The following is a 27,220-nucleotide window of genomic DNA, read 5'->3' as shown; positions in this document are numbered from 1 at the left end:
AGCAGATCATCCTGAGTGCCATCACGTGGCACGTGCAGGACAACTAGGGGATCAGGCCCAGACAGCATGGGTTTATGAAAGGCAGGTCCTGCTTGACAAACCTGATCTCCTTCCACCACAAGATGACCTGCCTAGTGGATGAGGGAAAGGCTGTGGATGTTGTCTACCTGGACCTTAGTAAAGCCTTTGATGCTGTCTTCCATAGCATTCTGCTGGAGAAACTGGCTGCTCATGGCTTGGACAGCTGTACTCTACGCTGGGTTAAAAGCTGGCTGGCTGGCCGAGCCCAAAGAGTGGTAGTAAATGGAGTTACATCCAGCTGGCGTCTGGTCACAAGTGGTGTTCCCCAGGGCTCAGTATTGGGCCAGTTCTGTTTAACATCTTTATCACCGATCTGGACAAGGGGATTGAGTGCACCCTCAGGAAGTTTGCAGACGATACCAAGTTGGGGGGAGAGTGTTGATCTGCTTGAGTGTAGGAAGGCTCTGCAGAGGGATCTGGACTCGCTGGATCAATGCACCAAGGCCAATTGTATGAGGTTTAACAAGGAGAAGTGCTGGGTCCTGCACTGGGGTCACAACAACCCCACGCAACACTACAGGCTGGAAAAGCTGCCAGGCGGAAAAGGACTTGGGAGTGCTGGTTGACACCTGGCTGAATATGAGCCAGCAGTGTGACCAGATGGCCAAGAAGTCCAAGAGCATCCTGGCTTGTATCTGAAATAGTGTGGCCAGTAGGACAAGGGAAATGATGTACAGTGCCTGTACTCGGCACTGGTGAGGCCACACCTCAAATACTGTGTTCAGTTTTGGGCCCCTCACTTCAAGAGGGATGTAGAGGTGCTGGAACGTGTCCAGAGAAGGGCAAAGAGGCTGGTGATGGGTCTGGAGGACAAGTCTTATGAGGAGCGGCTGAGGGAACTGGGGTTGTTTAGCCTGGAGAAGAGGAGGCTCAGGGGAGACCTTATTGCTCACTACAACTACCTGAAAGGAGGTTGTAGGCAGGCGGAGGAAGGTCTCTTTTACTACGTAACAAGTGGTAGGACAAGGGGAAATGGCCTCAAGTGGCACCAGGGGAGGTTTAGATTGGATATTAGGAAAAATGTCTTCACTGAAAGGGTGGTCAAGCATTGGAACAGGCTGCCCAGGGAGGTGGTGGAATCACCATCCCTTGAGGTGTCTAAAAAACGTGTAGATGTGGTGCTTAGGGACATGGTTTAGTGGTGGTCTTGGCAGTCCTGGGTTAACGGTTGGACTTGATTTTAAAGTTCTTTTCCAACCTAAAGTATTCTATGATTCTATTCTATCGTTTAGATTTGATAAAAGGAAGACTTTTCTTATGATGATAGTGGTGAGAAACTGGAACAGGTTGCCCAGAGAAGTTTTTGATGCCCCATCCCTGGAAGTGTTCAAGGTCAAGTTGGACAGGGCTTTGAGCAACCTGATCTAGTGAAAGATGTACCTGCCTGTGGCAGCGGGATTGGAACTAGATGGTGTTTTCCAACCCAAACCATTCTATGGTTCTATGATTCTATTGAATTCTTGCACAGTTATATAAATAATATTTTTTTTGCTCATGCATGCTTTTGAGAAGTTTGTTTTGATATGTATTTTTAAATATAATTTTGGGGTTTTTTTTAAATCATTTGACCTGCAGGTGGAAATGGTGTATTCATTATTGTCGATGCTTGGTACTCATGGTAAAGATGACATGTCAGGAACATTGCTAGCAATGTCTAGCTCTCAAGACAGCTGCATATCTATGCGCCAGTCTGGATGTCTTCCTCTCCTCATCCAGCTTTTACATGGAAATGATAAAGACTCTGTGTTGTTAGGAAATTCCCGTTGTAGTAAAGAGGCCCGTGCCAGAGCCAGAGCAGCACTGCATAACATCATTCACTCCCAGCCTGATGATAAGCGAGGCAGACGGGAAATCCGTGTGCTTCATCTCTTAGAGCAAGTCCGTGCTTACTGTGAAACGTGTTGGAAATGGCAGGAGGCACATGAAGAAGGCATGGACCGGGACAAGAACCCAAGTAGGTTCTGTAAACTGTATAAAGATGTTTAAAAGATATTTTGAAAGCAGTGAATTTACAAAAAAAATCAGCTTTAATCTGATTTACTGTTGAATGTATGTAAGTTTTTTTTATTTATTTATTTGTCTATATTCAAGTTGAGATAGTATCAGGAAATAATATCTGTTATAGACATGAAATCTTATTTATAAACTTGTTCTTTAAATCATAGACATTGGTATGCTTTCCAGATATAATTCTAGGTTATTATATTTATAATCTACAAATTAAACATAAATTTCTACTCACTGGTATTTTACATTTGAATGGATAATGAAATATATCTAAATAAATAATCCCAAATTGCTCTTTATTCAGATATTTTCATAAGACAAAAATTTCATCTAGGAAAGGGACAGAGGGCAGAAATTAAGTAATCTCAGTCTATTCAGTATAATGTGAACTATTATTTCGAATGTGATACATAAGAAATAGTTCAGTGTTAAAATACCAGAGAAATGACAAGTGGATTGGAGTTCTCTCACATAACAGGTTTTTTTTTTAAAAAAAAACATGATGTAACCTTCTGGATTACTTAATAACTGCTTTTCTGAAGTAAGGGAGGATTAAAGTTGCCATTTTGTAAATATATGCTTTAGGCATCTATATCAGAAGTACTACTGAAATCAGTGGGCTCTGGTTTGGATATTGGATTTTACTGCAAGAATCATTTTGTAGAAGTGGGTCTCTGAATGAGATGTACCAATACAATTTATGCTTTAGGGGAAGTCTGGCTCACAAAATTATGAACTTAAAAAGTTCTTTTATGAAACAAAAGGCTTAACCATTCATAAGGTCATAACACCCAAAGAAACAGCTTCACCATAGGTGCTGTATTATTTAATGCTGCCAGAAAATTTAAACTTACTGATTTGTTTCACTAATATTATTATTTTTCCAAATTAATTAGGTTATTTTTTTGTACTTGAAGTCATATTTTTTACTTAATACATGCATCCAGAATTCTCCCTAAATTCTTTTCCATAGTCTTTTCATCTTCAAGTATATTTCTTGTACATATATGTAATCCTGATTGTATGTGCACATATTCAAGCCTCTGTACTCACATTAATTAGTAATGTTCTTAATTAACTCTCTGTTCTTGAGCTACTGGTAAGATAAAAACCCTGAAAAAAACCTGTACTTTATTTAGTTTAAGATTAGATTCTCTTTGGAGAGCTTATGATCTAGACAAAATTATACACATAAGAAATATTAATAGTTACCTATTTTGTGATCAGTGCGAGCTCCAGCTGATCATCAAATCTGTCCTGCAGTGTGTGTTTTGATGAAACTTTCATTTGATGAAGAACACAGGCATGCCATGAATGAGCTTGGTAAGACTAAGTGTGTTTCTCTAACTTCCTTTGAGATGCTTCTTGAAAATGCAGACATTCCTTTCTTGTATACCTCGCTGAATATGTGGATTATTTTTTTTTACCACTAGTTTAAACTCTGATTGATGCAATTTAAATGAACTTATAGCTAGACTATTTCCTAGTGGACAGGTTGTTATGCAAGTTACTCTTATATCTGGCATGAGCTGTGATTTTTGGAAGGGTATTTATATCCTGGAAGTATTTGCAATTTTAGAAATATTGGACTTATAATGGAGACTTACTTTCTGAGGTATTTTTCTGTTATGAGTTAAACATATTGGTTCCTGTATAACAGCCTGAATGGTTTAGTCCATCTTCAGTGAATTCTGTGCATGCAAGTTTCCTTAATTTGCCACTTTTCATTATCAATTAAGAAATTATATGTATTTTTTCTGGGATAAAAAGATTCAGTAATAATAATTATTAAATTAAAAATTATCAGATTTACTGAATAACCTTTTCTGTAATTGGTGTATGTTTATTAGTCAAATGTGATTTTGACTGGGTGGAATTAAAAGATGGGTGTGCTTCTTACCTCTTCATAAATGCTTCTGTTCTCATCTTACCCCAGAATCTCAACATCATGCTACCATACTTTTCATCTTATACTAAGCACACAATTCAAGATCCAGAGTCAATATTTAACAGTGTATTTAAGAAAATACTATTTACTTTTCTGAGCCTTTTGGTTTTCAGATATTTGAGATTTATTCTGTACATATGAATGCAATTTACTCCTTGATGTGTGTATAGTGTATTCTTGATATTAAGATTGAAAATTAATAGTAGAGGTAGTATTGTTTATTATTATTTATTTATTTTTAAAGGATGTTTGCAGGCCATTGCAGAACTGTTGCAAGTGGACTGTGAAATGTATGGACTTACAAATGACCACTATAGTGTTACATTAAGGAGGTATGCTGGAATGGCTCTGACAAACTTGACTTTTGGAGATGTGGCAAACAAGGTAAAAATAGAATTTCAAACATACAATAATTTCAGTTCATAGCTGTATTTGACTTGTAGTTCTCAGAAAGGTGATGAAAATCTCCAGGATAGGATATTGCATTTCTGGGATAGAATATTGCATTTTGGCCTGACACAGAAATTCCCCCAAAACTTTGCCATTCCATCCTGTTCCTAACACAGAGCACAAACTGAATGTTATGTCATAAAAGTATAGTATCAGCTTTCATATTAAATTGTTACTTCTATTTTGTCACTGAAAGTAAAGATGTTATCTATTTGCTTTATTTTTGTGTAAACAATACACTAGATCTTTCCATAATGTACCAATTGTTATGGATAATAGATTTTTCTGATGATTTTGAACTAAACCTGTTAATTTAGTCAAATTTTGTAAGGTTATCACTTATTTACTAATATTATTAATTTGACAAATTTTTGCAAATTTCTTCAGCCTGGATCCTCTTTCTTAAATGTTTGGAGCATGTCTGGGTCGTAATGGGTGCTATTTCAAATGACTGGAGAAAATAGATTCCTAATTTCTACCAAGTACTTTGCTTTCAAAAGATACAAAGTTTTAATAATTTCTTGCCCCAGAGTTTTCAAAGACATGGATCTTCAAATAACTTCATTCTGACAAGACTTTTATCTTTCTACTTTAATGGAAGACACTTCAAGAGTGAATGAAAATTCCATCCCAACAAGCAGAAACTGAAACAAACATGCCAGGAAGCCCGCATGGATGAGCAAGAGAGCTCCTGAAAAAACTCAGATATGAAAAGGAAGTCTACAGAAGGTGGAAGCAGACAGTTAACCTGAGAGGAATACAGAGATACTGTCTGAGCTTGCAGAGATGTGGTTAGGAAAGCCAAAGCCCACCTGGATTTGAATCTGGTGAGGGATGTCAAAGGCAACAAGAAGGGCTTCTGTAAGTACATAGGTGACAAAAGGAAGACTAAGGAAAATGTGGGCCTGCTGCTGAAGGAGACGGGGACCTGGTAAGACAGATCATTATACAGAAGCTAATGAAGTATGGGCTGGATGAGCAGACAGTGATGTGGACTGAGAACTGGCTGAACAGTCAGGCCAAAAGCGTGCTGATCAGTTCATGAAGTCTAGTTACAGGCCAGTAACTAGCAATGTACTTCTGTTCTGCACTGGGTCAGGGGTTGGGACTGTTTAGCCTGGAGAAGAGAAGGCTCATGGGGGATCTCATCAATGTATATAAATACCTGAAGGGAGAGAGCAAAGAGGATGGAGCCAGGCTCTTTTCAGTGGTGCCCAGGGACAGGACAAGAGGCAATGGGCACAAACAGAAACACAGGAGGTTCTGTCTGAACATCAGGAAACACTTTTTCACTGTGAGGGTGACCGAGCACTGGAACAGGTTGCTCAGAGAGGTTGTGGAGTCTCTCTCCTTGGAGATATTCAAAAGCTATCTGGACACAGTTCTGGGCAACTGGCTCTAGGTGACCCTGCTTGATCAGGAGGGTTGGACCAGATGACCTCTAGAGGTCCCTTCTGACCTCAACCATTCTGTGATTCTGCAAAAAGAAAACCAGATTTCATACTACTCACTCTTTGCTCCCAGTTTTAAATAAAGTGAAACAAATCCCTCCTACAAATGAAATGCTTCACAAAATACTGCCTCTTAAAATCATCTGCTTAGTAATTGCTGCAAGGCTGCAGTTATTTGGTTTATACCACAAACTATTCAGTGATGTAAATGTATGTGTTATCCAGTTAATGAATAATGCATTTCTAACATACTTTTGGTTTTGAAGAATTTTTAATTCTACTTTGTCACAACCATTTTTTAATGTATGCCTTACAGTTTTTCAATTACTAGTGTATTCTTAAAATGTAATTTGGTCTTCAGAAGTCAGGAATGTTTTTGTTGTATTTGTGCCAGTTTTACATTTTATATTATATATATATGCTGTATATATTTTTATTATATATATATAATATTACTTCTCATATTATGTATATTTGAAAGGAAAAGTATGATTATGAGACTTGGTAGACATCAGGTAACAACACATTGCCAACTTACAGGTGAGTGTCCAGTTTCACACATGGGACATAGTGAAGAAGGCTTCTAAACTATTAGTGTTCCAGATTTGGTCCTAGACTCTTTGTCACGAGTATAAAATTTAGCACAATTTCACCACTTATGTATTTCCCAGAAAAGAAACTAATGTTTATGCTTAACAGTTTAATAATTGTAGATCAAATATCTGTTATTGGAAACATTTTACTAAGCTTTTTTGAACTTCAGAGATTAATAGCTTAAAATATCAAAGAATTATGTACAATCAAGCCACCTAATGTGTCATTTAATACTCTATTTTCTTTTTTCTCCTGATTCCTAACAGGCTACATTATGTTCTATGAAGGACTGCATGAGAGCTCTTGTAGCCCAATTGAAGTCTGAAAGTGAAGACTTGCAGCAGGTACTTCTTTTTGAGATGAAATATTTCTTGGCTTGCACATTTCCATCATCTTGCATCCCTTCAATTTCACTGAGTTGTATTAAAATGTTGTATTTCTGCTCCCCTTCCTTTCCACTCATTTGGCCTCTCCATGAGTTATTTTTATGCTTGAATTCATATCTCCTTTCATGACACCAGCTGAATATGAGCCAGTAGTGTGTCCAGGTGGCCAAGAAGGCCAATAACATCCTGGCTTGTATCTGAAATAGTGTGACCAGCAGGACAAGAGAAGTGATTGTCCCCCTGTACTCGGCACTGGTGAGGCCACACCTCAAATACTGTGTTCAGTTTTGGGCCCCTCACTACAAGAGGGATGTAGAGGTGCTGGAACGTGTCCAGAGAAGGGCAAAGAGGCTGGTGATGGGGCTGGAGCGCAAGCCTTATGAGAAGCAGCTGAGGGAACTGGGGTTGTTTACCCTGGAGAGGAGGAGGCTCAGGGGGGACCTTATTGTTCTCTACAACTACCTGAAAGGAGGTTGTAGGCAGGTGGGGGTAGGTCTCTTTTGCTACCTAACAAGTGATAGGACAAGGGGAAATGGCCTCAAGTGGCACCAGGGGAGGTTTAGATTGGATATTAGGAAAAATGTCTTCCCTGAAAGGGTGGTCAAGCATTGGAACAGGCTGCCCAGGGAAGTGACTGAGTCACCGTCCCTGGAGGTATTTAAAAGATTATGTAGCAACCATGGCGCTTAAGGACATAGTTTAGTGGTGGCCTTGGTAGTGTTAAATTAATGGTTGGACTCGATGATTTTAAAGTTCTTTTCCAAACTAAATTATTCTATGATTCTACGGTGCTATGATTCTATAATTTTTAGTGATCTGGTCATAGACCACTTTCTCTTTTTTAATTAGGCTGTCAGTGAAATGTTCCATCCTTCCCAGTCTGATTCTCTTTTTTATGTACTCATTCTTATGTTCTCTTGTCAGTTTCAACTTTGATGCAAAGTTTGTGCCTGTATTTATTCTGTAAATTATGAAGTACAACTTTGTGGTTATAAAAACTCTTAATTCTGAGTCACATTCTGTTTTCTTACCAAAGTATGTATATATCATCTATAAAACTCACTTTTATGTCCCTGATCTGTTAGTGGAAGTCCAGTTTTTAATATAAATATAAGCAATCTGAGATTTGCTGATTTACTTTACTAGTGGGTTAATGCAGTATTGTGGCATCTGAGGCTCCTCCCTACACTAGCAGCAAATAAATAATAGTCTAATAACAGTAGAAGGTCTACTTCAAAGAAGAATCTGTATGTGTCGTGGTTTAACCCCAGCCAGCAACCAAGCACCACGCAGTTGCTTGCTCACTCCCCCTTACCCAGAGGGATGGGGAGGAGAATCGGAAAGGGATGTAAAACTCAAGGGTTGAGATAAGAACAATTTAATAGGTAAAGCAAAAGCCACACACTCAAGCAAAGCAAAGCAAAGCAAAGAATTCATTCACTACTTCCCATGGGCAGGCAGGTGTTCAGCCATCCCCAGGAGAGCAGGGCTCCATCACACGTAACAGTTACCCAGGAAGACAAATGCCATAATGCCAAATGTCCCCCCCTTCCTTCTTCTTCCCCCAGTTTATATACTCAGCATGACGTCATATGGTATGGAATACCTCTTTGGCTAGTTCAGGTCAGCTGACCTGGCTGTGTCCCCTCCCAATTTCCTGTGCCCCTCCAGCCCTCTGGCTGGCAGGGCCCAAGGAACTGAAAAGCCCTTGACTTAGTATAAACATTACCCAGCAACAACTAAAAACATCAGTGTGTTATCAACATTGTTCTCACATCATAGCCAAAACACAGCACTGTACTAACTACTAAGAAGAAAATTAACTCTATCCTAGCTGAAACCAGGACAGTATGACAATTGATGAAGTTGTTCTCTTAGTACATAAATATCCACTTTTTGCACTAGCACTTCATAGAGAAACTTTGTTCAAGTGTCAGCAAAGTGTTTGGTATTAAACCAGCATGTCTCTTCCAGTGTCTCATGCTGTGTAAAAAAAAAAATAATAATCCTGTAAATAAACAGTCTTTTCCTAAATCTTATAAAGTGCTTAAGATGATCCTGAGAATTGAGAGCACAGAACTGTTCTTCAGTGATGTAGAAGTTAACAATTGTTAAATATGAAATTATAATCAACTTAAATAGATAATGTAAACAAATCAGAACAGCTTTGGAAAGGAAAATCCTGTTTTCCTCACAGTTTGAGTGAATCATCAGAAAATAGATAAAAGAACAATTTTAATTAAAATTGACTTTCTATCTTAAGATACTGTTGACAAAAAGAATTTCCCCACTAGTTGAGAAGCTAAGTAATTATGGTTGAGAAAATAGTTAAAATTACAATAAAGGATGCTGGGTACACTGTCTGATTTGTTATTGGGACAGATATTAAGTATATTTAGTATTCTTGAAAAGGAAGTCAACTGCAGGGTGCCAGTATTGTATAATTATTTAGATTTATCAAGTTTAAAGAGGACTGTAAGGAAGCCCAGAAATGTATAAAACTTTTTAAAATAAGCAGCACAGGCATTCCATTATTTATAAGGAAAGTACTGTATGTTGAAAGGAGTAAATGTAGCTGTTCATACATATTACTACTATTCTGAATGGTTGCAGTTCATTTAAAACAAGAGCTTGAAATCACTGTAGTGACAAGTCAACAAAAGCATCTGCTCAATATGCAGCAAGTGTTTTAAAAGCAAAGAACAATTTGCAAACAATGGAAATGTTTTTCTGATCAGCTAATTATCAAAAAATGCAGAAAAGATTTGAGATAAGTAAAAAAAGTGATTTTTAAACATTGAAATATGTTTATATTGAAAAATATTATAAATAATGAAAGAATATTATAAATATTGAAAGATTATTCTAAATATTGAAAGGCAGACTGTTTTGGTCATAAGCAAATGAGGACATGAGAGAGGTAAAACAACATAAGCAATGATGTAACACAGGTAAATTTTGTCAGTTTACTAATTTTTATCATTGAAATGAAAAACAACAAATTTACATTAACCATTAAATGTCAAGACCAATAGTTCAGTAATATTTTAAAAAACTTTGTTAGGGAGGGCCAAATCCAGAATCCAAACAGAGGCAAGGCTGTTGCAGCTCCATTGCCCCCAGATCCAACCAGTAGTGAGGCTGAAAATGTATTCCCAGTAGGCACACACACACAGAGGACACGTATATACCACGTATATACATAGGTACATGGCTAGACACAAAGGTCACAGACAAACACACAGAGCACTCCCACAAGCACATCAGAAGTCTTATCCTGCTCCCCTCTCTGGTTGAGCAGGATGGAGATCCAGTAGTGAGAATATATATATGCATGTGTAGAAGGTGGATCCCTCCAGCAGCTAGGCTCAGCACTTGGTCTGCCCAGTAGTTAGCTCCTGGATCCCAGTCTCCCCAGTTGCTGGCACCTGGACATAGGAGCCCCTGAGATGACAGCCCTACTTCAGTTGCTGGTACAGACCGTCTCTCATTGCACGTGCACGCGCGCACACACACACAGAGCTGGCCAGGACTTTCCAAGTCCCGATAGCTTTCCTCCCCCATGCTCTTGCCCTTAAGAGACACACAGGTGCTCTCACACATGGAGCTGGCCCTTAGAGATTCACTCATCCCTTTGCTCCCAGGCCACTTCACCTATTCACCAGCTAGTACAGATTGATATTTGCTAGTGCTCACATGCTCACTTGCACACCTGCACTCGCTCCTGTTACTGTCACCACAGACACGTGGGCCCTTATGACCCTCACCCAGAGAGTTAGAAAGTTAGAGTTAGAAAGGAATTTAATAAGAAGATTGGACAGACGCAGGAAGAAGATGCGTAAGATAGATCAAGTGCAAGATGTAGCCAGACAAGCATACCAACCAGTAAACTATTTATATGCAACCAGCCCCTCTTATCCCATCGTTTCTCTATTTTCCTACACTTGTTTCTCCCAAAATCACCTAGATGTCTCCTTTTCCCCTCCTTTGGTTCCTCCTCTAAACATCCCATAATAAGTCCTGTGCAATCCTGAAATGCTCTTCCCTTGCATCCCTTAATGTGTCCTTTACCCCAGGGCAGTAACTCCTCTCAATCTGAAAGGTGCTTCCAAGAGCACTCACCTTGATAGGTTTCACACCTGAATAATGGGGCTGATAGCTCTCCTGGGACAGCTTTGGGAGTGTCTTGGACAGGGAGTTCCTTCCTCTGAGTCCTTAATTTGGGTTCCCCTCTGCCATTTGTGCATCCCTGTGCTCCTCTGGGCTTCTGCAGATGAGCCTATGATGGGCTGCTGGCTCTTGTGATGGGCCTGGGAGGAGCTGGAGCAGGGTATTATTTGGGTCCCCCACCTGCCATTGCCTCTCTGAGCTCCTTTGTGGGTGTGGAGATGAGCTTTTATCACATAACCTAACAAGGTTATACACTTTTGTGACAATGAAAACATCCATAGATAACAGTATTCTATCAAATATATTTTTATGAGGGATATACATGCTTACAGCTGCCCATAAATGGATGGAGTTAAATATTTGATGACTGTCCACTGTCTTGACAGTTGCACTTTGCTTTGAAGCATCTCAGTCTAGCTGCTGCCAAGGACAAGAACCTAGGCTGAATGGCTACCCATCTTTGACAGATAACTATTCTGATTATAAAAGACACAGTATTCAAAAAGCTTGATAAACATTAATAAAGGTAATCATACTATACCTCTGAGGGACAGGTTAGTATGATTGTCCTGTTTAACAAGTTGAAATGCTGAGGGAAAAGATTATATAACTCTCTCCTGAGACTGCATAATAAGTATATACAGCAGACATCAGAGTAGAGCACAAATCTGGTTTTGGTCCAATTATTCAGCCAGTGTGGAAAGCAGGGAACCTGCTTTGAAATCTTTATTTTATACACAAAAGCCAGTACTTTTGATCAAACTTCATACTGAAATCTTAGGACAGTCTAGCGAGCAATAGAACAAAAAGTGAATTTCAGCAAAAAAGGTAGTTCAACAGCTGAACATTGCCACTGTTAATGAATTCTATAGTGTTCCAGAAATCCAGGAGGTAATGCTGATAACCTACTAAAGGAGTAGCTATTTTGAGATATGTTATTTTTCTTTCATGTTTTGCAGGTCATTGCAAGCGTTTTGAGGAACTTGTCCTGGCGAGCAGATGTAAACAGTAAAAAGACTCTACGTGAAGTTGGAAGTGTAAAAGCATTGATGGAATGTGCTTTAGAAGTTAAGAAGGTATCATATATAAATGATTGTGAGATAAATTTTTGAGATATTGCATTAATTTTACACAAAATACAAATATTGTTATTATTTTTGACATAAGCAGTTTAGTCAAATATTTGCAGTGTTTCAGGTACTTTCCTTTGAAGAAGAGAATTGCTTTGGGTTAACTGGACATCAGATCACAATATAGCAATGACATCTGAGAACTACTAGTGTTTCTGTAATTTTATTTAGAAGGGTTGATAGCTTTCACTCTTCATTTTCATGAGCTGTGCTGTTCCAGTACCCTTTTTTATAATTTTACAGTTTTAATAAAACCATCTTCTGATTTTGTGAATTTGTCATTCTAGAGATGTCTACTTGATATCCCAACTGTTATGGCAGCTGACAAGTATTATGGTGCATATGTTTGAAACTTTCTATCAAGCAATAGCAAATCCATAGCTGAGGAAAGGAGAGAGAAAAACAAACAAAATAGTTATGTGTGCACTGCTGCTTGCATCTAGATTATCAACACAGAAAGCAGAGCCTGAAACTTAATTCTCAGTTGTGAAGAAAAGGTAGAGAAATAGTGGCATATGCAGTAAAACAGAAAGCAAAGCATTGGTCATCAACATAGAACACAGTAGAGATTTCATGCCAATCAAAAATCAAATTCTGTAGTGAGCTGAAAAGAAGCTAAATTCCATGGTCAATGAATTCTGTTATTTGCAAATCTGGATTAGAATAAGTGAGACAGTTTGTGTCTCTGAGCTGTATTTTTAGACTGTGTGCAGGTTCAGCAGGAATTATTTCTTAAGTTATTCTTGGTTCACAATTTCAAAGCTATCTTTGCCACCATGAGAGCTAGAAAAACAAGTTTGTCACTACCTCCTTGAAGCTAACTTACATACTTCTGAGGGCTTATGATCAACAGTTGAAAACTCTCTAATTCTGTCATTTTATTATTTTCCTAGGAATCCACCCTAAAAAGCGTTTTGAGTGCCTTATGGAATTTGTCAGCACACTGTACTGAGAACAAAGGTGATATATGTGCTGTTGATGGTGCTCTTGCATTTCTAGTTGGTACACTGACATACCGGAGCCAAGCAAACACTTTAGCTATCATAGAAAGTGGAGGAGGAATATTAAGAAATGTTTCTAGCTTAATTGCTACTAATGAGGACCACAGGTGAATATACATTCTATTTTTCTGAGAATCAGTAATGGTACTACAAGTATATTTAATAGTTTATATGACCAAGTGTTAATATGAATTCATGTTTTAAGTATAGTAATTAAGCATTCATTTTTAAATGGATTTGATAAGGCAAGTATTTAATTCAGATAACAAGAATATGCAAAAGGATTAATATATCTGCTGATTGTTAAATGATAAATTGTACTAAAAGCTTTTCCTGGAAAGAGGGAGGAAATTCATAAGTTATTATCAGCCATAGGAAATCAACCTGGAATGGTTTATATGGAGATAGTGTGGGAGCAAACTGTTCATATTTGTATAAATTTGATTAAGATTCAGATGAAAACTTGAGGAAAGAATAAGATAAATTTGCACTGAAGAATTCATTATTATCCTTACTATGGATTAAAATTGCCTATAGCATAATAGGGTTTTGTTTTGCTTTGTCTCTTATCCTTTTGAAATGCCACTTACTGATTTTTGTTTTCAATCACTCAATGCCAGGCAAATCTTGCGAGAGAACAGCTGCTTACAAACCTTGTTACAGCATTTGAAGTCACACAGTTTGACAATAGTCAGTAATGCATGTGGGACCCTGTGGAATCTTTCTGCACGAAATGCAAAAGATCAGGAGGCACTGTGGGACATGGGAGCAGTGAGCATGCTCAAAAATCTCATTCACTCAAAACACAAAATGATAGCAATGGGCAGTGCTGCAGCTCTAAGAAACCTGATGGCAAATAGGCCAGCAAAATATAAGGATGCCAACATTATGTCTCCAGGATCAAGCTTACCATCTCTTTATGTTAGAAAACAAAAGGCACTGGAAGCAGAATTAGATGCTCAGCATTTATCAGAGACTTTTGAAAACATAGATAATTTAAGCCCAAAAGCATCTCACCATAATAAGCAGAGACATAAGCAAAATATATACAATGAGTATGTTTTGGATTCCAGTCGACATGATGATGGGATTTGCAGTTCAGAGACTTTTAATACTAGTCATATGACTGTGCTTTCACCATATTTAAATGCTACAGTATTGCCTGGCTCCTCTTCCTATAGTAGAGGAAACATAGAAAACTCTCGATCTGAGAAAGACAGAAGCCTCAATAGGGATGTAGCAGTAGGTTTAAATAGCTATCATCAAGCTACAGAGAATACTGGGAACTCCTCTAAGAGAATAGGAATGCAGATTACTGCTGCAGCTCAGATTGCCAAAGTTATGGAAGAAGTAACAAGCATGCATATTCCACAAGAAGACAGAAGTTCTTGTTCCACTTCTGAAATGCACTGTTTGACAGAAGACAGAAATGTCCCAAGAAAAACAGCTGCTGCCCATACTCACTCGAATACATACTTTCCTAAATCTGAGAATTCAAACGGGACGTGTCCTATGCTTTATACAACAATGGAATACAAGAGAGCTTCAAATGATAGTTTAAATAGTGTCAGCAGCAGTGATGGCTATGGTAAAAGAGGTCAAATGAAACCTTCCATTGAATCTTACTCGGAAGATGATGAAAGTAAATTTCGTAGTTATGGTCAATACCCAGCTGACTTGGCACATAAGATACATAGTGCAAATCATATGGATGACAATGATGAAGAGCTAGACACTCCTATTAATTATAGTCTTAAATATTCAGATGAACAGTTGAGTTCTGGAAGGCAAAGTCCCTCTCAGAATGAAAGATGGGCAAGGCCTAAGCATATAATAGAAGATGAAATAAAGCAAAATGAACAAAGGCAGTTAAGGAGCAAAGATGCAACTTATTCCGTGTACACTGAAAGCGGAGATGATAAGTGCATGAAATACCAGTCACCTTTTGGACAGCAAGAATGTGTTTCTTCTTTTAGATCAAGAGGATCCAATGGTGCAGAGCAGAGCAGAGTAGGCTCAATGCTTGGAATGAATCAAAAAGTAAACCAGTCCTTGTGCCAGGCTGATGATTATGACAATGATAAGCCAACCAACTATAGTGAATGCTACTCTAAGGAGGAACACCACAAAGGGGAAGAAGACAGACCAACTAATTATAGCATAAAGTACAATAAAGAGGAACATCTTGTTGATCAGCCTATTGATTATAGTCTAAAATATTCAACAGAAGTTCCTCTCTCTTCTCAGAAGCCATCTTTTACTATTTCAAACAGTTCATCAGTGCAAAGCACTAAAACTGACGATATTTCCTTAAGCTGTGAGAACATATCAACCCCTTCAGGTAGTTCAGAGAGACAGAATCAGCTTCACCCAAATTCTGCACAGAGTAGAAGTAGTCATGCTCAAAAGACTGCCTCCTGTAAGACTTCCTCTATTAATCAGGAAACTATACAAACTTATTGTGTGGAAGATACACCAATATGTTTTTCAAGGTGTAGCTCTTTGTCATCTTTGTCATCAGCTGAAGATGAAATAGGATGTGATCAACCCACACATGTGACAGATGCTAATAACACATTACAGATAGCAGAACTAAAGGAAAACAGTGGGATTCTGTCTACAGAAGGTGCAGTAAGTGAAGTTGCATCAGCTTCTCAGCACATCAGAACAAAATCTAGTAGACTTCAGACTCCTAGTTTATCTCCTTCTGACTCTTCTAGACATAAAGCTGTTGAATTTTCTTCTGGTGCCAAATCTCCCTCAAAGAGTGGTGCACACACTCCTAAAAGTCCACCAGAACATTATGTGCAGGAAACCCCACTCATGTTTAGCAGATGTACTTCTGTAAGTTCCCTGGATAGTTTTGAAAGCCATTCAATTGCTAGTTCAGTTCAAAGTGAGCCTTGCAGTGGAATGGTAAGTGGAATTATAAGTCCCAGTGATCTTCCAGACAGCCCTGGACAAACAATGCCTCCAAGCAGAAGTAAAACTCCACCCCCTGCTCAAGGAGCTCAAGTAAAGAAGGAAGTAGCTAAAGGCAAAGTACCTAATGCAGAAAAGAGAGAGTCTGGTCCTAGACAGGTAGCTATAAATGAAGCTGTTCAAAGAGTTCAGGTACTGCCAGATGCTGATACGTTATTACATTTTGCCACAGAAAGTACACCGGATGGATTTTCTTGCTCTTCTAGCCTAAGTGGTCTGAGTCTTGATGAACCATTTATACAGAAAGATGTAGAGTTAAGAATAATGCCTCCTGTACATGAAAATGAACATGGAAATGAAGCAGAACCTGAACAGCCAGATGTTACAAAGGATAACCAAGAGAAGAAAGCGGAGAAGCCTACTGAAGCAGAAAAAGACATTATGGATGATTCTGATGATGATATTGTTATATTGGAAGAATATATTATTTCTGCAATGCCAACAAAATCTTCACATAAAGCCAAAAAGCCTTCTCAAGCATCTGCTTCAAAAATACCTCCTCCTGTAACCAGAAAGCCAAGCCAACTGCTAGTTTACAAACTTTTGCCTTCACAAACTGGATTGCAGTCCCAAAAGCGTGTGAGTTTTACACCTGGATATGATATGCCATGGGTATACTTTGTTGAGGATACACCAATAAATTTTTCAACAGCTACATCTTTGAGTGACCTCACAATAGAGTCACTACCGAATGAGTTGGCCAATGTAGAGAACGTGGGTACAGGGGCAGAGTCAGAGGAGTTTGAAAAGAGAGACACCATTCCTACAGAAGGTATAAGTACAGATAACTCTCAGAGAGCAAAAAGCTCAACTAAGACTGCCCCAGGACTGGATGATGACAAAACAGAAGAGGGTGATATTCTGGCCGAATGTATTAATTCGGCTATGCCAAAAGGAAAAAGTCACAAATCTTTCAGAGTGAAGAAGGTAATAGATCAAATCCAACAAGCATCTTTATCTGTAAGTAACACAAATCAGTCAGAACATGATAAAAAGGAGCCAATGTCACCAGTAAAGCCCATTCCCCAAAATAATGAATATAGAGCACATGTAAGAAAAAACACAGAGCCTAAAAGCTATATTAATAATGAAAGAAGCTATTCAGAGAACACAGACACAAAGAAACAGAATCTTAAAAATAATTCAAGATATTTTAATGACAAACTTCCAAATAATGAAGAGCATGTAAAAGGAAACTTTGCATTTGATTCCCCTCATCATTACACACCTATTGAGGGAACTCCTTATTGTTTTTCACGGAATGATTCTCTAAGTTCTTTAGATTTTGATGATTATGATGATGTTGACCTTTCAAGGGAGAATGCAGAATTGCAAAAAAGAAAAGCAAAGGAAACAGAAACTGAAGACTACACTAATACAGAACAATCTTCAAATCAGCAACCAAGTAATAGGACACAAGTTTGTCAAAAATACCTGACAGGCAGAAGCCAGCCTGAAACTTTCTCTCAGTCAACTAAAGATATTCCAGATAGAGGAGCAGCTGTAGATGAGAAAATGCAGGATTTTGCTATTGAAAACACACCTGTAAATTTTTCTCGCAATTCATCTCTTCGTTCCCTCAGTGATATTGATCAAGAAAACAACAACAAAGAAAGTGAACGTGCAAAACAAACTGAGGGTCCTGATTCACAGATAGAATCAAATAGACCACAGACTTCTAGTTATGCACCTAAATCATTTATTGTTGAAGATACTCCTGTATGTTTCTCTAGAAACAGCTCTCTCAGTTCTCTTAGTATTGACTCAGAAGATGATCTGTTGCAGGAATGCATTAGTTCAGCTATGCCTAAAAAGAAAAAACCCTCAAAAGTAAAGAGTGAAAGTGAAAAAAATAATTCCAGAAATATGGGTGATGTATTGGCAGAAGATTTATCACTGGATTTGAGAGAGAGAGGGAGGACAGATTCAGAACATGGTTTCTCACCTGATTCAGAGAACTTTGATTGGAAAGCTATACAAGAAGGTGCGAATTCTATAGTTAGTAGCTTGCATCAAGCTGCAGCTGCTATATCACTGACTAGACAAGCTTCATCAGACTCTGACTCTATCCTTTCATTAAAATCTGGTATTTTTCTAGGGTCACCTTTTCATCTTACCCCAGACCAAGAAGAAAAGCCTTTTACTAGTAATAAAGGTCCAAGAATTCTTAAGCCAGGGGAGAAGAGTACATTGGAGTATAAAAAAGTAGAATCTGAAAATAAGGGAATCAAAGGAGGAAAAAAAGTATACAAAAGTATAATTACAGGAAAAGCTTGCTCTAATTCAAAAGTTTCAAGCCAGTTAAGGCAACCACAGCAAACAAATATGACTTCAATTTCACGTGGTAGGACAATGATTCATATTCCAGGAGTTCGAAATAGTTCCTCAAGTACTAGTCCTGTTACCAAAAAAGGTCCCCCTCTAAAAAATACAAACTCCAAGAGTCCCAGTGAAGGCCAAAATTCTGTTAGTTCTCCAAGAGGAGTCAATTCATCAGTGAAACTTGAGTCAGCTCCTGTAACTAGACAACCATCTCAACAAAGCAGGTCAAGTAAAAGACCTTCTAGATCAGGATCTAGAGACTCTACTCCTTCTAGACCTCAACAGCAGCCATTAAGCAGGCCTCTGCAATCTCCAGGACAAAACTCAATTTCCCCAGGAAGAAATGGTATAAGTCCTCCCAACAAACTGTCTCATTTGCCAATGACATCATCCTCTAATACAGTTTCAACTAAATCTTCAAGTTCAGGAAGAATGTTATATACAGCACCAGGCAGGCAGTTGAGCCAGCAAAACCTTACAAAGCAAACTGCCTTAACTAAGAGTACCAGTGGCATTCCCAGAAGTGAGTCTGCTTCAAAAGGATTAAACCAAATTCTCAATAGTGGTGGATCAAACAAAAAGGCTGAACTATCCAGAATGTCATCCGCAAAATCCAGTGGGAGTGAATCTGACAGATCTGAAAGACCTGTTCTGGTTCGTCAGTCAACTTTTATTAAAGAAACTTCGAGTCCAACTCTAAGACAGAAATTCAAAGAGTCTGCTTCATATGAATTTCTGTCTCCTTACAGGCCAGGGTCTCCCACTAGATCCCAAATACAGATTCCAGTTTTAAGTCCATCTCTTCCCAATATGTCTTTATCCACTCATTTAACTGCCCAGACTAGCAGTTGGCAAAATTTACCCCCTAATCTGAGTCCTTCTGTAGAATATGATGGGAGACCAACAAAACATCATGACATAGCTCGTTCTCATTCTGAAAGTCCATCTAGATTGCCAATCAATAGATTGGGAACATGGAAGCGTGAACATAGTAAGCATTCCTCATCACTTCCTCGTGTAAGCACTTGGCGAAGATCCGGAAGTTCTTCCTCAGTTCTGTCAGCTTCTTCAGAATCCAGTGAAAAGACGAAAAGTGAAGATGAAAAGCAACATGAAAGTTCTGTTTCTAGACACAAACAAAGTAATGAAAGTCAAGCATCAGCAAAAGCTACTTGGAGAAAAATAAAAGAAAATGAAATTCCTCAAATAATGAATGAGCCTAAGTATTCTTCCGCAGGTGCAACAAATGACACTGATTCCAAAACTCTAATTTATCAGATGGCACCAGCTGTCTCTAAGACAGAGGATGTGTGGGTGAGGATAGAGGACTGCCCTATTAATAAACCTCGATCTGGAAGATCCCCAACTGGAAATACTCCCCCTGTTATTGACAGTGTTTCAGAGAAAGGGAGTGTGAATAATAAAGATTCTAAAGAGATTACTGAAAAACAAAATCCAGAGAACAGAAATGTTCCTGTTCATACCATTGGTTTAGAAAATTGTCCAAACTCTTTCTTTCAGATAGACAGTCCAGACAAGAAAGGAACAGAAGCAAAACCTGGACAGAATAATCCTGTTCCTGCACCAGAAAATAATGAAAGTACTGTTAATGAGCATACACCATTCAGTTCCAGTAGCTCAAGCAAACATAACTCCCCCAGTGGTACTGTTGCAGCAAGAGTGACTCCTTTCAACTACAGTCCAAGTCCCAGGAAGAGTAGTGTGGACAACAGTTCTGCTCGGCCATCACAAATACCAACACCAATAAATAACAGCACAAAGAAACATGATTCAAAGACTGAAAATACAGACTCCAGTGAAACTCAGAGTCCTAAACGTCATTCTGGCTCTTACCTGGTGACTTCTGTTTAAGTACATAAAAAATCAATGCAATTAATGTATTATATACAGCAGCTATTTAGAAATTTTGTTTCAAATGAAACTTTAAAAGACTGGGTGTTGGCTTTATTGGTTATTTTTATCTTTTGTAAATAGTTTTGTTTCTTGTTAGAGGGTCCTTGTTGTGGAAGCCATATTTGATAGTATACTTTGTCTTCACTGGTAATATTTTGCAGGAATGCCTAATTGACAGCTTGGAATAAAATTGCTAATGCAATTATATTTGTACAGTATGTTTATCATATTTAATTAGCATTCCATCCCATAATCCTTTAAACATTGCTTGTCTTGAAATCATGAGCGTTACAGATAGAGATGATACAGTCATATTGCTTTATCAATTGTTTACAGATTACAGACTGACTAAACTATATCAGGGAAGAATTGGTATTATTTATGCAAAAAATTAACTTAGTTTTAGTATTTGTGAGTCTTTCTAACACAAAAATTAATCATGTGGCTGTGAAATTCACAGTGCTATGGTTTCTGCTGAACAAGCTTTCCCAGCCTGCTTTTATGCATGAATAGAACTGATGGTTCATTTTCTGAAGTAGCGATTAACATTTCTGTGGTCACATAATGCGCATAGATAAATATGGTGTAACAATTTACACTTTCTTTGTGCTCCACAAAAAAATGGACAGCTGTGTAACTATAAAACCTTGAACAAAATTATTTTACCTGAACTAGATTTTATCTTAAAGTAAGTAGAATTTTTTTGCTATGCTGTAACTTGTTATATATTCTGGTACTTGAGGTGAAGTGGCTGCTCTTCTATTAATGAGACATGGGTGATGTCTCAACAGAGACTAAAATGAACATTTCAGAATAAATTATTACTATATGTAAATTGTATGTGTTACTTATGCATTACATAAACCCACGGTATTTTATTTTGAGATGTCACCTTATAATGTGTTGTATAATGCACTTACACTTAAGGCCTGATCCAGCAGAATCTTGCATCTCCAATATTCACTCTTCTTTATCATTGACAAATGGCTGTTGTAGGATGCTTATAACCACTGCAGGATCAGACCCTAGATCTTCTGTACTATATTTGTAATTGAGACAGTTTCATACATCTCAGGTGCATAATAAAGCTAAAAGCAGGGTATTTCCAGAAGCCAAGCAATATAATCATGTTCATGACTGCAAGCCTAAAATAATATTGGATTATTTAAAAAAAATAATATTTTGTTTTATAAATATTACTTTTAATTGGGGAAAATAATGTAGAAATTGAAATAGTGACTACAAGATGAAACTTTAATTCTATTTGAAATCTTAATGTATTATTTATTTACTTTTTAAATATGATCAAGGGAAAGTATTGCAAAAATCCTACAACAAGAAATTTGTTATCATACTAGAAAAAGTTTTATATGGAAAGCAGGACATTTTCTGACTCAAGCCTTTCTGTTGTGAATATGGTTTGTGCTAAAATCTCTAAAAATATAGCCTGAATTTAGATGAGATTTGGTTCAAGGTTGAAAGGCTTAGGAGAGTACATAACATTTGCTATTTTGTGCATGATTGAATGAACCATAAAATGGTATCTCAGTTTTGTTGTATCTTTACTTGACTATTCTAAAGTTAGCATTATAAATAATTGGTAATCAGGATTCAAAATGACCTGATTTCAGGAAGCCCTGAAATAGAGCAATTTAACTTTATGGTATCTTTAACGCAGTTGCAGACTGTATCACAGCAGTGGCTTTTGTACTTCATATGATATTGAAATTAATCTATTTTTATCTTAAATTCAGCATATATCATGTACTGTGTATGACCAGAAATGAGATACTATCAGCAGACAGAAATCAATTTAGATTAGTTTAAAAGCCAATACCAAAATATCTTTTTGGAAGAGGTGGTATCTTATTTGCTCTTTTGTTCTTTGTCTCCCGTCACATTTGCTTATAGACATACCATACTTCTGTATCATCTGGTGAATCTGTAAATAAACAGCACTCCTCATGTTATCTTTTAAAATATTTTCTATATGGTGGTCCTCACAAAACCTTTGATATGAATGTTACTGTCCTTTTAAAGATGAAATAGAGACAGAGAGACATTATGCGATTTGTTCAAAAGGCAAGACTTTGCATTGGAGTATAATACAGAACACCATCCCCATGTTTTTCTTATAAATGATATGATATTTTTTGTGTGCTGGGTTTTTCAATTATTAATTTGAAGAAATACCACATAATTCAGGATTGTCAGTTGACATCAGCTTTACATCTACATTCTGTTGATTTAAGAGTTTAAAGTTAAACTGAATCTATATAAAGAAATTCTGATTTCAGTTTTATAACTAAATAATTCTATGTGTATCAAACACCAGAATGTCTTTGAAAATTATAATGGCTTCTCTAGGTAGTCTTGGAGGTACTTCATGATCATTATAATTGGGAAGTTTCTTTTAATATCCTCATAACTAGCCTATATTTGTAGCAAAGATAGGTAAGATAAACTTTCCAACTATAAGGGTAGTGAAACACTAAAATATGCTTCCCATGGGAGTTGTTAAATTTTCATTATAGAAGTTTTAAGAAGTTTAGTAAACATCTCTCAGGGATGGACTTTAGTATATTTCATATTGCCTGTATGCAGAAAGATGGGCTTAGGTGACCTTTTGAAATCCCTTCCAGACCTTCATTTCTCTGATTCTATATCTAAAATACTTAGTACCCATTAAGAACCTTTTTGAATATTTAAGAACATCCATGATGTTTGATTTATGTTAGTGATTAGGATACAAAGTTATGTTCTAAGTTTAACTATAAAAATGAATGCTTAAAAAACAAAATCAGAAAAATTGAAAATGGCTGTAATATATTTGATTCTTGGATTTTGTTAATGATGCCTAAGATTAATGGTAGCCATATTTGGTTTATGCTGCTAAAGATTTACTCTTCTTCCTTGGTTTTATTTCTATGAAGTCACCACAGCAGGTAACAGGACATTATTTATGTCAAAGCAAAAGGAGGAAAAACAAGGAGCTAAGGAAACCAAGACTCATTTTGCTGTTCTTCTGAGATGCACAGCCTTTATTTCTCTAGATTTTGGCAGAACTTTTGTGATTTGTATGTAGACCTTTAGTTGTCCTTAACCATTTCCAGTACTTATCAAACTTGTGCTTGAAATCAGTTTACACTGAAAATATATTCATAATACTGATTTCAGACTGAAAGCTTTGTCCTCCTGTTGTGAAAACTGGAAACCTGACCTCCCCACAAATTCTAATTAGTTCATTGTTTTAAATGTACATTCATTTTAGTTTCTCTGTGGAAGTATGCCGTAGTAAAATTATTGCTTCATTTCCGTGAAAGCTCTTCTGACTAAATATTGCAGATATGAAAAGAGAGCTAAACTATTTATATTTTTCATGTGCAATTCTCTATAAGAATATTTCTCCTTATGAAAGCTTAAAGATAATTCTCAAAACTCTTTGTCAGAGATGCCAGTTTAGATGACAGGATTTCCTGACATGACTGGAATATTGTTTAAAGCAAGACTTGTCTTAAGAATACAAATATAGTTTATACTGTATTCTTCAATGTGGACTATCTCTGATGGCTTTGGGGAAGTTAGTTGTGTCCTGGGCAAAGGGGAGAAAAGGAAATTGATAATTTCAGAGACTGTCAGCCATAATTCCCTAGGGATATACTTTCATATCTTCCCCGATAAACTGCAAAAGTTGCATAGAAAGGAGAATAACATTTGTCTGCAAATTAATGAGATTTTATGTAGAAAGTATACCAGTAGGCCATGAAACTGAAAAAACTTATGTATGCTAATTTGACAGCTGAATTCCTTGATCTTCACTTCAAAATATTTCCTAGCTGTCCATCTGTTTGTGTCCCCAGTTAGAGGTAAGAGAAATTTGGATTACCAAGAAGATAATGAACAGTTTATTAATATATGTCTTCATTCTTTTTTAAGGGTAAAGACTGCATGTTATTTCTGAACTGAAGTAAGGAGAAATTTCCTTCTCCCTTCTCATGCTCCTGGCTGTTTCTGCAGTCTGGCACTCGTCTGCCCCTTCAGTGGGCCAATTCAACTCTTACCTGGCAGAATTGGCAGGGTAAAAATATTAGTGCTGCTTTAGTGCATTGAATAGGATCAGTGCAGGGTCAGGCAAAGTGCTGCCTGAGCCAGCAGAAAGGAGAAGGTTGCAAACAGCTAGCACTGGTGGGAGGAGAGGGTGGGATAGCTTCCTTTATGGGTGGTGAGTGTTATATTGGATCAAACCATTACATGAAATTTTAAACTGGTATGCCAAGTTTCAGAACTGTTCTTTGCCCTTTCTGAGACAGAAAAATGGATTAAAGTTTTGGACTCCAACTGTTGTTCACTCTGAACTGCCTAATAGCTTTAAGCACTTTATGTTTAAACGTATTATGTTCCAGACAAGTCATTATGCTGGAAACTCTAACAAGTTTCTGCAGAAGTATTATGCTAGTCTATAGTTGGTGTTCATAGAAAATAATTTTTTCTTCATCAAAACTTTCCAAAGAACCAATTTTTCTACCATATATAAACTTCTGGATGACAGATTTTAAATTTTGAATATTGCATCCAATAAAAAGATTTACTGCAACTAGTTTTCTCAAAGAGTCTTGAAGGAGGAAAAACATATCCCTTCCGTAATGAAGACAGTACTACTTGAAGGGATGATTTGGAAAATGTTTAGGTGAACTCTTAGAAGCTCTTGTATTCTGTTTTTACTAGATGCCTCAATTTTTTTTCTCACCTAACTCTCATTAACTAATATGAACACCCATAAGACTGTCTCTAAAATCCCATGTAGACATCTACCTAAACATAATCTCATACACCTACTGTAATGTCTTGCAGTTTCATCCACCTGACAGCTTTGTTCTTGATGAGATGTGTGATCTAGATAAAGCTGTGAATTAGAAGTGAATTGTCAGTCAATAAGCAGCCTGACTTCCTCCACATGCTTACAACTTTGAGGACTTTCTTGATACCAAATCACCCAAATGTGTTCACTCTTCCACAGCCATCTCCTTTGCACTTTTAAGTATAACCAGAAAAGGTGCTTATGCTTTTTTTTAATTTCAAATCACATTAGAAACTTCATCCCTGCTTCATAGTTTCCTGTATGCAGAATAACAGATTGTATCTGTAAATATGTTTATAGAGAATGTTAATGTAGTTAAGGTTGAGGTTTTGGTCAAAGTGGTAAAGTTGGTTGGTTATGTGTTGTGTTTGGTTACATATTGGAAGTGCAAGGGAATTTGGTGTGGAGTTGAAGAGCTAAAGAATTTACAGTACTGTAGGTGTTTGAATGGATTGATAATGTCCAGATGAATATAAGGTATGGTTTTAATAACTAGGTTTTCTGCTGTCAACTTTCAGTCTACCAGATGTGCTGTTTACTTATTGGAAGACTGGGTAATGCTTCCCTAGAAAAGTTTTGCAAATAATCTATTTCTCATGAAATTTCCAAACAGTTCTGGGTTTATGTATTTATGAATTTCTGTCACTTCAGGATTTGAGGAAACTCTTCCAATTTTGCTGTTTGTGCAAGCATCCTTTGACTGAGTGGCTGTGGAATTGCAATTAGGATATTATGAAGATTTAGAGGGAGCTTGTTCACTCAGTGAAATGCACTTCTGTTCAGAGTACAAGCCTAAGACCTACATACAAACTGAATATCACTTATACTCTACTTTTTGGTGGGATTTAAGATGCATAAAGCTTGTGCTGGTTCTCTGCAAATAATTAAATCATTCTCTTCTGAGTTTGGATGCATTTTCCCACCTGTAAATATTGTTTCTCTCTAACAACTTGGCCCACAATTCTTTCCTTTGGTTTTTTTTTTGTTTGCTTCTGCCTGATACACATTACTGTTTATATCCTAACTCTGTAATTAATTCTTCTTTCAACTATTATAATGTATTTTGTTTCACAGTATACTAATACTGAATTTAGTCTTGCTATGCATAACCTATTACTTGCAGTGTTATATAAAATTTCCTCTTGATTGCACCTTGTCATTCTTTTCTTAGTTACTACTGGAAGTTATGTGTCATTTTGCTGTATTCATATACAATTTAATTTAAAAGGAAGTTGCTGTTAAAGTACTTTAGGCAATGATAGAGTGTATCAGAACCAATGTCTTAAAAACCTATTCCATTTCATTTTGGTGGTAGTCACATGTTTCATATAAACAAAAAGTGGAAAAAAGACAGAGAGAGACATAGAACTCACCAGTAGAGCGGTCTGTTCTCTTGGATGTTTCGTTTTAAAATGAACTAACAGAATAAAATCTAGTTCCAACATGATGTAAGTCCATAATCTGTCTTCATTATTTACAAGAGGTTCACAAGAGATCTTGTTTCATTATGACTTTTAAGCACAGTAGAGACTTAGTTAACTCCTAAGTCTTTCTTTACATAATGAATGCAATTCCTTAGTCCCTAATTAGAGACTATTAAGGGATCTAGATTAGTTGGATTCCCAACACACACACACATTTATATACACATGCATATTTTGCACACTTTTGTTCACTTTAGACTTTGACATATAGCTAGAAGCATTTAAACGAAAAAAGATGCAGTTAGTAAGAACCTGTTTTCTAATACATGTAACTGTTCATAGTTTAGAAGATGAGTTCTGATTTCAGAATTAATAAGTTTGGTTGACTATTAGCTGGTACTTTATTTTTTAAGTGTTCTAGAGAAAAATGAACTTTTAAATATTGATATATATAATAAATTCCCTTACTAGTATTTTTTTTAAAGCTAGATTACATTTCATA

General features: G+C 37.1%; 1 protein-coding gene across 12 annotated transcripts in view; it reads left to right on the top strand.

Moving 5' to 3' along the window:
• The window catches only part of LOC129734913 (adenomatous polyposis coli protein-like), a 128,604-nt gene extending 101,863 nt beyond the window's left edge, over positions 1–26,741 (top strand). For 9 of the 12 annotated variants that reach the window (XM_055700309.1, XM_055700310.1, XM_055700308.1 and 6 more), the window contains 7 exons: positions 1,657–2,035; positions 3,316–3,411; positions 4,281–4,420; positions 6,798–6,875; positions 12,047–12,163; positions 13,111–13,325; positions 13,839–26,741. In XM_055700309.1, the coding sequence (XP_055556284.1) occupies positions 1,657–2,035; positions 3,316–3,411; positions 4,281–4,420; positions 6,798–6,875; positions 12,047–12,163; positions 13,111–13,325; positions 13,839–20,394 (7,581 nt within the window). In that variant the 3' untranslated portion in view covers positions 20,395–26,741. Of the gene's footprint in view, positions 1–1,656; positions 2,036–3,315; positions 3,412–4,280; positions 4,421–5,110; positions 5,418–6,797; positions 6,876–12,046; positions 12,164–13,110; positions 13,326–13,838 lie in introns of those variants that run through there. The other 3 variants (XM_055700311.1, XM_055700317.1, XM_055700318.1) reach the window with 3 other exon arrangements.
• Positions 26,742–27,220: the final 479 nt, after the last annotated feature.

Source organism: Falco cherrug (assembly GCF_023634085.1).
Source record: "Falco cherrug isolate bFalChe1 chromosome W unlocalized genomic scaffold, bFalChe1.pri SUPER_W_unloc_1, whole genome shotgun sequence".
Classification (NCBI taxonomy): Eukaryota; Metazoa; Chordata; class Aves; order Falconiformes; family Falconidae; genus Falco; species Falco cherrug.
The sequence above is the reverse complement of the archived record's forward strand: the minus strand, read 5'-3'. Positions and strand labels throughout refer to the sequence as shown.